The sequence below is a fragment of the Cervus canadensis genome, chromosome 1 (genome assembly GCF_019320065.1).
Source record: "Cervus canadensis isolate Bull #8, Minnesota chromosome 1, ASM1932006v1, whole genome shotgun sequence".
Taxonomy (NCBI): domain Eukaryota; kingdom Metazoa; phylum Chordata; class Mammalia; order Artiodactyla; family Cervidae; genus Cervus; species Cervus canadensis.
The window spans coordinates 51,257,229-51,267,018 of record NC_057386.1 but is presented as its reverse complement, the minus strand read 5'-3'; the positions used below and the strand labels follow the sequence as shown (position 1 = coordinate 51,267,018).

General features: G+C 50.8%; 1 protein-coding gene across 1 annotated transcript; it reads left to right on the top strand.

The window, feature by feature from the left end:
• The first annotated feature begins 1,546 nt into the window (after positions 1-1,546).
• Positions 1,547-8,953, top strand: DYNLL2 (dynein light chain LC8-type 2). Its single transcript, XM_043483166.1, has 3 exons — positions 1,547-1,798; positions 4,594-4,732; positions 6,918-8,953. The coding sequence occupies exons 2-3, from the start codon at positions 4,601-4,603 to the stop codon at positions 7,053-7,055; spliced, it is 270 nt and encodes an 89-aa protein (XP_043339101.1). The 5' UTR covers positions 1,547-1,798; positions 4,594-4,600; the 3' UTR covers positions 7,056-8,953.
• Positions 8,954-9,790: the final 837 nt, after the last annotated feature.

The following is a 9,790-nucleotide window of genomic DNA, read 5'->3' as shown; positions in this document are numbered from 1 at the left end:
TAAATTATGATGCTCCAAAGAGCAGGCGAGGGCCAGAAAAAGTCCAACTTCCTGACCATGGTTTGGGGCAATGAAGGGAAATTGACAGGAATGAATGGAAGCTTCTTAATCACACTGTGTGGGCCAAATGCTTGGCTCCCAATAAAGACGCTCTGTTTTCCCTGATAGCTCAGTGGTAAAGAATCCGCCTGACAATGTAGGCGACTCGGTTCAACCCCTGGGTCGGGAAGATCCCCTGGAGAAGGAAATGGCAACTCACTGCAATATTCTTGCCTGGGAAATCCCACGGACAGAGGAGCCTGACTGGCTACAGTCCATGGGGTCACAAGAGTCAGAAAGCACTTACTGCCTAAATAACAACAACAACAAAAGACCCTCACCAACCCTTTAAGTAGACACTTCCTTTGTGAAGCAGGTGGACGGGAAAAGAGCAGCTGTTTCTCTCTCTCCTTTGGCGGTGGGCGGGGTGGCCTGGAGGGCATACACTCTCCCAGTGTGCACAGGTATTTTACACACCCACCCACAAACACCAGGGGGACTGCTGCCTACAAGCATCACTTTTCAGCCTAGAGGCCAGGTCCGGGCCTGAAACATGGTGGTATGCCAAGGGCTCGCCCTTCTCTGTTCCGTGTTTATAAGATGAGGAATATGGATGGGGTGAATTTTAAGAGTCCTGGCAGTCCTGACATACTTTGGTTTGTACCTCTAGGAGGTTCTATTCATTCTCCCTCCGGTCCCGTCTAACCAGACGGTTAGGGCGGACTGACCAAAAATGGCTTACTTTCATCTCTCTTCCATGGGCCTGTGTATCGAAGACAAACCTCCCCTCTCACAATTGTGCGTAGGGTCTGCCTCCGTTGCTTTTGAAGCTAAACAGCAGCTGGGGTCCCAGCTGGGAGCTTAGGTCTCGAGGCCTTAAGACTCGGGAACAAAGAGCAGAAGGGAAGAGGCCTTCCCCGAAAGTGCGAGGAGGGGAGCCCTGGGGCTGTTTATGGCTTTACCTCTCCGTAGTGCCGGCTGTCCTCTCCTTCCCACAGTTTTGGGGGGAGGGAAGGAGTCCTGTTTTCCTTAAAGCTGATGACTTCACCTCCTTCCCTTCCTCTTTCAAAGGTTAGGATCTCTACCCCTTTTCCCATCTGCTCCCAGCGTTTGAAATCTCCATCCCACTCTTCCTTTTTATTCTTCTTCGGATTGGGGTCTTGACGCCCCTCCCTCTTTTTCCCTCACTTTGAACCTTGCCTCTTTATTCCTTTTTAGGCCTGGCCTCTCTAGCCCTGGGTAGAGGGGTCCGCATACTTCTTTTCTCTCTTCTGAAGGCCACGACTCCCTCCCCCAACTCTTTCCCGCTCCCCTTCCCCACCCCCTCCCTCCGCCCCGAGGCATTGTGGGAGGAAACAAGATGTGGGGCGAGAGCGGCGCGGGGAGAAGCCCGCAGTGCGGGGCCGGGAGGGCCCAGCCAATGGGGAGCGCGGACGGCGGCGCGCGCGGCGGGGGGGCGGGGGCGGGGCGCTATTTCAGTGGGGACCGCGCGTCGGCAGAGCAGCGGCAGAGCGGAGCGGAGCTGCGAGGCGCCAGCGCGGAGCAGGCGGGTCGGCGGGCGCGAGGCGGAGCGCGGGCGGCCGGGAAAGCTCTAGGGCGGACGGCGGCGGCGCGAGCGCTCGGCCCGGGCCTGCCGGAGCCGGAGACCGCGGCGGCGGCGGCTGCTGCCGGAGGAGCCGAAGGGACACCGCCCTGCCCGCGCTCTGCCTCAGGCCATCGCTACTCCCCCGGGGCCCCGCGAGAACTCGCCTCTGTGAAGGTGAGCGGTGGGTGGGGGCGCCCCGGGGCGGTGGCCCGACGCGCTAGGTTCGGCCGCGAGGCCCGGAGCAGGTCCGGCCTCGGCGTGACGCCCCCGGCGCCTCTCTGGCCCAGGGTTGCGCCACCCTGTACCCTCGGACCTCGGGGCGCGGCCGGGGCCCCAGGCTGCAGCTGTGAGGCCTCCAGCCCCCCGGGATCTTTCTGTGCGCACGGAGGCCATGGTGTCGGGGCCGAGGGAGAGCGGCGGAGCGGGCTCGGGCGTGACGCGGCTCCTCCCGCCGCCACCCTCTGGGGCGTCCTTCCTGCAGCGAGGACGCCCCGTCACTCCGGCGCTGCTCCAGGCCGGGCGGGGGAGGGCGGCCGGCCGGCCGGGTGGAGGTGGCGGGGAGGATGCTTTCTCATCGCCCAGGTGCCGGCCTTCGGGACTGCAGCCCTCTGGAGGATGGGGTTGTGGAGGGAGACGGCCCCTTGGGGTTCCGAAGGGAGGAAATACAAGCGTTGTGCGTGTTGGGGGCTGGGGAGGGCGGGTCGTGTCGTTCGAAAGCTTGGCCTTTTTGTCGCAAGGCCGGGAATAGAGGAGGGGGAGCTGTCCTGGAGTGCCCTCTTTGCTTTTCAGAGGAGCCCCTAGCTCGTGACTGAGGCAGCTGGCCTGGGGCCCTCTGGTCATCCTTCAGTCTGGAGGCCCAGGTCCCTAGCTTCCCCCCCCATCCCCTCTCCCGGGGGGAGGGGCTACGTTGGCCCCTCCCTTCCCTTTTTCTCCCTGGCACCTTGGACAGGGGAGGCTGGGGCTAGGCCACCTCTTTGACGCCTGGGGGGCCAGGGGTGAAGAATCGTGGCATTGTAGTCACAAGACCAACATTATGTAACTGCAGGCTCTCCTGGAGGGTAAGGTAGCTTTTAATCACTGTGACAAAGTTGTTCCTTTGGACTTTTGAGGATGAGGCGGTGGAGAAGGTTAGCTTGCTGGGAAAAGGGATGCTGATTTCATACTGTAACCGGGCCGTACTCCCACCCTTGGGTTTGTAAACAGTGCTCCCTTCTGAGTGGTAACCTGGGATAGGCCACCAGGTGACACTAGTTTGCCCCACACTTAGTGAGCCTTAGAATATTCTCTGTGTTGCTGTTGTACCTTTGCTCACACCCATTGAAGGTGCTGCATTTATTCCAACCATTATTTTTTAAAAAAAGATGCTGATTTGCCTCAGGTCATAATAGGTAGGCCTTGAACTGGGTTCTCCTGACCTCTTCTTCAGCCCCAGGTGGTACTCACAGACTCCTCTAGAGGCTCTTGACTATTTCTCTCAGAAGTGTGGGAGCAGAGGGCGCTGGGGCACTAACCCATTGCTCTGCCACTTCTTGCTGAAGTGGAACCAGCCCTGCTTAGTTTGCCAGTGCGAGACAAAGATGGTACTCTGGATGCACTAAAGGGCTGTGTGGTTAGCAGCTGGTATGTGTGCATCCTTTGCATCTGGTGCAGGCTGAAGTAGTCATGAATTCTGCTTTGCTTTCCACCCGTCCAACCCATAGGTTAGTGTGGACTCAGATCAAGGTGGCCTGAAATGATACCAGGGATCTCTCCTTGAGCAGACAGGTTCATGTGTAGCTTTGTATCAGACAGGGCTGAAACAGCAGCATCTTTTGCCCACTGGGCTGATCGCAGAATGGTGCTTAGGGGAATAGTACCTGGGAGGGGGGGGATATAGATTTTTGCTGCAGAGACTGTGGTCAAGGACAGAGGACAGGATTTTGCAGCTCATCTCTGTTCCTGCAAAGCACTACACATGCCATAGACTGCTAGGCAGGCCCTGGGCAGCCCACTTGGAATTCTTGTTATCCTAAGGAGGGACTATGCAAGGTCTGCCCTGGAACTTTGATTGCTATAGGGTGAATGCAGTGGCTTAGATGACAGGGTTATGAAGCAGTGCAGTTAAAATAATAATTCTTTACCTTTTGTTGTCTCTGTCACTATTGGGCATTGGTAGCCTAGGACTTAGCAGTCTTCTTATGTGAAGGGCTAGATAGTAAATATTTTAGGCATTACAAGCCATATCATCTCTTGCGACTGCTCAACCCTGCCATTGTTCTGCCGTTGTAGGGTGTTTCTATAAAGCTTTTTAAAAAAGCAGGTGGTGGGCTGAATCTGGTTAATGGGACAGACCACTGTGTAGACTGCCCTTGTTCACAGTGTTCTCATATAACCTCATTTTAATTCTTATAACAACTCCTGATAGAGAGCTATCCTCATTGCTAAAATGGAAGTAATCAAATGCAGAAAGGCTGAGTGACTTGTTCAAGGACCAGACCTAATTCATCTTCCTACTGTGATGCCAGTGATATAATAATGGTCATTAAATCAAGGGCTTATTATGTTCAGGTGTTATACCACCTGGTTTACCCTCAGGTTAACTCAAGTCCCCATTTTAAGATGATAAACAGAGCACAAAGGTTAAGTAACTTGCCCAAGGATACAGCTGAGAGCTGGTATATTGTAGCATTTTGGCTGTTGATGCTGTTCAGAATACTAGAAATAGATAAATTTAGAGTTGGAAAAGCCTCATTTTACATACAAAAACTGACGGCTTATGTCTTTTTAACTATTTGCCTTGTGTTTCCCAGACTTGGCAGCCTCATCTCTGCTAAAATCCTAGGATCTCCCTCTTAAAATGCTTCATGTCTGTATTTTCTGTTGCCCTTACCTTTTGTGATGCTTTCTCCCGCTAAGGCCCCGCACCCAGCTGTTCCTGTTCATTGCCCGGAGCACAGGGTTGCAGCCTCACCTCTCTGCTTCTTCTGCAGTGTCACCATGTCTGACCGGAAGGCAGTGATCAAGAATGCAGACATGTCTGAGGACATGCAACAAGATGCCGTTGACTGTGCCACACAGGCTATGGAGAAGTACAACATAGAGAAGGACATTGCTGCCTATATCAAGAAGGTGTGCTGGGAGAACTGTGGCTGGTGGTTGGGATAGCTCACCTATGCCCCAGGGAGGGCTGGAGCTGGGACATAGGAAAGTAGGTGCATTCCATGCAGACAGAACCCTGGGAACTTGCAGAGCAGGTAAATTGGGGAATGAATCTTATTTCCTAAAGCATTCACCTTAAGAGTTCTTAATAGGAACTGTGCTGGGGTGTGTGTGTGTTTACAGATAATTATGTGACTGCAGAACAACAGGGCGTGAAACTTCAGGATTAAATATAACTGTCCCAATTCAGAACTATTCAAAATGAAGATCAGGGATTTTTGAATGGATAAGATCATAAACAAATTTTTGGGGAGCTGCATCATTTAAAGTGGGGTAGCCCTATAGTAATTCTCATTATGTAGGAGATTTCCTCTTATTCTCTTTAAAAGGACCCCTGGTGGTCCACTGGTTAGGACTCAGCGCAGTCACTGCTGTGGCCTGGGTTCAGTCCCTGGTCAAGGAACTAAGATCCCACAAGTCGACTTGTGCGCCCCTGCCCCCCATAAAAAATGGACTCAAGTACTAATTACCTTCTCCCTACCTTCTTAAGGAAAGGGTGTGCTTGAAAATTAATAGATGAGCATTATTGGGGCAGTAGATATATATATCGGAGAAGGCAATGGCACCCTACTCCAGTACTCTTGCCTGGAAAATCCCATGGATGGAGGAGCCTGGTAGGCTGCAGTCCATGGGGTCGCTAAGAGTCGGACACAACTGAAGTGACTTAGCAGATATATATATATATATATTTTTTTTTGAATAGATAAGCATTATTGGGGCAGTAGATTTAATCCCTGAATGAATGGGTGAATAGATACAATTAACATGTATATAATGAGGAAGCTGCTGAGCTAGAGGTGAGAGGTGGTACTCAGGGACCCTAATTTCCGGTCAGGGTCCATGTGCATTGGTGGCATAGTCCCAGTCTGATAATGTCAGCTCTAGTATCCCAAGGATGCCTAAGAGGCATGGCATTATGGTCCATACAGGTGGTATAGTGTCCTTGGGTTTTACAGAGCTCTTTGTTGTCTGTGTGTGGTATGAGAAGTGGAAACTGGAGTTCTGAGAGACTTTTTCTGTGTGTGTAGCCAAGGGATACAGAGCCAGCAAAGCTGCTAGGGGTGCTGGTTCCTTGTTGAGTGATGCTTTTTCTGTTCTTTTCAGGGAGAAAGTGTAGAATCAGGGACTCTCAGGAGAATCCTTAGATTATATCCGGTCCTGCTTTCTTGTTTTGCTTATGGAGAAGCAACTATGGGTCTCCTATGTTACACAGTCTTCAGTCAGGAATAAAGCTCTATGTGGTGATCCATGCCCTTTCCACTGTTTGCCAATACCTTTTGGAGTCATGTGGTATGGGGGCTGTGAGAAAACTAAACAAGTTATTGGTTGAGCTCCTGGCAGACAGAGCTCCAGGGTTGGCAGCATTGCTGAGCCTGTGGTGGAGGGTTGCTCTCCTTTCACGGTCATGGCAGGATGCATCTAGAATTGAGCCATCTGTTTTCTGCTGGGTTCACAGGGTGGCAGGGCCTGTCTGATTACGTCCTGAGGATTTCCTTGCTGGCTTTTGATGTTGAACTTAGATCCCTGAGAGAAGTGAGGGAATTGCCTCGATCTCATGACTGAGGCCCTTGTTCTGTGCTTACAGCTCACATAGTCCCTGGCACATTGGAGTGCATTTAAAGTTGGCTTAGAATTGCTTCCTGTTCAGTCCTCATTTTGCTCTAGTGTCTTGGTTTTTGTCATTTGGAAATGCTAGTTTAGTAGTGTGAAATGTGGTGAGTGGCAAGTCAGGGAGACTTGCTTCTCTCTTTTACTCAATGCTGTGTGACATCACTGGAGTGATTCTTAATTCTGTTGGTTTTCCTGGTTCCCTTGCTGAAGAATTGCGGGGTGGGCTTTTGAGTACTGTAGCTAGAGAGACAGGAGATGTTAGGGGTGTAAAGTTCTAGAGAGAAATAATGGAACCTTTGTGGTATTATTAACGAAGGAGTGTACTAGCCAACCTTAGAACCTGAGCTCCTGAAGTTCAGAGAACTGAGGCCATAGACTGGGGGTGGGGTGGGGGGAGACAGCTAAACCAATCAGACTCTTATTCTGATTTCTCATCCTCCAGCTGTCCTAATCACCTTTCTTCTTCTTTTTATTCTTCTTTTAGGAATTTGACAAGAAATATAACCCTACCTGGCACTGTATCGTGGGCCGAAATTTTGGCAGCTACGTTACACATGAGACAAAGCACTTCATCTATTTTTACTTGGGTCAAGTTGCAATCCTCCTCTTCAAGTCAGGCTAGGTGGCCACAGTGAAGGTGTCAGTGGCGGCGGCAGCAATGGCAAGCAGGCAGCGTTGCTGGGACTGTTTTGCACTGGGGCCAGCATCAGGATGTCCTCTCCAATGGCTGTGCTACTGCATGGACTGTATACTTGATTTCATGTGTATGTCGCAGTAAACAAAACCAAACTTCTTTCTGTTTAGTTGCCTGGGGAAGAAGGCTGCTTTATGTTTATTTTTCAAGACTTAAATTTTTTTTTTTTGGTTGTATTGCACTAGGAAATCTCTCCCACTCCTCCCTTTTCTCTTTCTCTCCCTATACAAATAAAAAGCCCTCAACAAAGACTGTAAGACTAGGAGGGCTGGGGAAAAGAAATAGGTTTCTGGAGGTAGAACTAAAACTGCAGCTGCCTCTTCCTGGTGGTGGATGCTGCTTTAGGAGGGCCAGGGAGGCTGCGGGAGGGACAGTGTTAGGATTGACAAGGAGAGAGGGATAGGACGGAGGGTAGGGGGATTGATCTAGTACCAGGGAGAATATTCCACTGAACTGTGATTCCACGGCTTGGGGCAGGGGTTGGGGCTGGATTCTTTAAGGGGCCCTGAGACGTGTTTGTCTGTGGTGTGTGGGAGTGGGGAGCAGACTTGTCTTGCTGTCTTTGTCAGAAGAGTTTGTAAGTAAGGGCTGTGTCTTTGTGGATTACCTTCTTTTATTCTTCCTGCCAGAGCTCATGCTTGGAGGATGTTGAGGGTAGGATTAGCTCGATTTTGTTTTGTTTTCATTCTTCCCTCCTTCTGTCTGCTCCCTGCTTAGCCCTTGGTTTTCTCATTCCTCTGGAGTTCTCTTAGAGCAGCCCCTGTTAGTTGGCTGGCAAGGGAATTTCTGATGACTAGTTCTTAGTTAGGTCTTAGCAATCAAACCAAATCAATGTTTCCCTTGATTTTCCTCTGTGTATATGTGTGTGAATGTGTGTGTGTATCTTGGTTTGGGGTAGAGGGGAGGGAGGGGCAGGACTGTGGAATCTCTCGGGTATATGAGTAGATAAGTGGACCTATGTTAACCTCTGGGGCATCTGTTTTGGGGGTGAGTATAGGTATCACCCCCCTCAGCCATCTGGCCTAGACACTGCTTGCCCTATGGCCATCTGCTCCCAGGAGGGCTTTAGGAGGATAGCCCATTATGAGGTGGCCATGCTACCATCTATTCTGGAGCCTAGTCTCAGTGATGAGGGAAAGTGACTTTGTGAATGGTGGCAGCCTCTTGTGGGAGGCAGGATGGAAGTGATAAAGGGCTGTTGAGGGGCTTTGGGGGGAACTTCAGAGGAGGTCAGTCTTGCAGTGGTGAAGCCAGGAATTTGGGGATGGAGCAGGGTCACTAGTGGTAGGAGATTCCAAGGGGAGTGCCGGGGAAATCTTATCTGTGGATCAAAAGGGATGGGGTGGGGGATGGGGCGGGGGGGAAGTCATTGCTGATTGAGCTATTGATTCTTATAAATTGCATTGAAAACTCTCATGTGTAGGGTTGATCCTGTGGGGGGTTTGGGATTTAGCTCATTCTCTTTTTCTTCCAAGTCCATCCTTGGGGTTGGTGGGGAGGCAGGAGAATGCCCCCTTCCCAAGCCTTTAGTGTGTACTGAGCTTTCTTTTTGATGCTGACAGGGGAGGGTGGGGACTTGGATGGTGAGTGAGTTCCCCATATCAAATCGTTTGGTGGGCACAATGCTGAGTGCTTGATTTTAGGTTTTATTTTTTTATGAATGTCTAGATCTGTTTCCCCCTGCCCTCTCAGACTTGTGTGGCCAGTTGGAAATGTCTAGTTTGTGTTCATCTCTCCCTCATTTCTGGAGCAGGGGCTGAGACCCCGCCACATCTCCTGTGCTCTGCATCCACGCCTCTTTTGGACATTAAAGGTCAATTGATGCACTTCTGAGCTGTTGGGTTTCTTTGGGGGTAAAGGGGGGATGGCTTGGTTGGTGGCAGTGGTGCCACAAAGGGGTGGGGTGGGTATATAGTGTGGAGCAGAATGGGGCTAAAGAGATACTGATTGGTCTGAATCCGGTCTTAGTTGGAGGGCCAAGGCTTGGGGCCCTTAAGTGAAGGAAAATAACCAGCAGCACTCACCCACAAGATTTCTTGGGTCATTGGTGGAGATGGTTTGGTGAGCTGCATTTTGATTCTTATGTATGATAGATGCTGAGACTGGAAGACCATGTCTCTTAGCTAAATCCTTCTCTAGCCATTCAGGAATGGAGAAGCTGAGGGCCTTTAGCAAGATGGAACCTGAGTGGTTCTCTGACTCCTGGGTTATCTGCTTGTCTCGCTTGGGGCTCCTGCCCACATACACCTGGAGAAGCCAGCAGTACTGAGATGCTTCTGAGAGTAGCTGCCCAGGCCGGTGACCCTAAGCCATTTGTCTAGGCTTAGGGCTATAATCCTTGTGGAGGGTGCTAAGGAGCAGAGATGCTTTATACTCATTTCTGTTCTCATTCACTGAGAAACATTTGAGGTTTATACTTGAGTCTAAGATGCTGTTCACAAAGAATAAAACAGGGAAGTTCTTGTTTTTTGTGACATGTACATTCTAGTGGACAGAGCTGACATACACAGTGAAAAGCCAGTAGTGATGAATAATAGTAGAGTTAGTCACTCAGTTGTGTCTGACTTTGCAACCCCACGGACTGTAGCTTGTCACGGTCCTCTAACCATGAGATTCTCCAGGCAAGAATACTGGAATGGGTATTCCCTTCTCCAGAGGATCTT

Bases quoted from the DNA above. Each gene is read 5' to 3' on its own strand.
- DYNLL2 (XM_043483166.1), top strand. From the start codon at position 4,601: ATGTCTGACCGGAAGGCAGTGATCAAGAATGCAGACATGTCTGAGGAC. The intron at 4,733-6,917 runs GTGTGCTGGGAG...TTCTTCTTTTAG, and splicing joins TTGCTGCCTATATCAAGAAG to GAATTTGACAAGAAATATAA.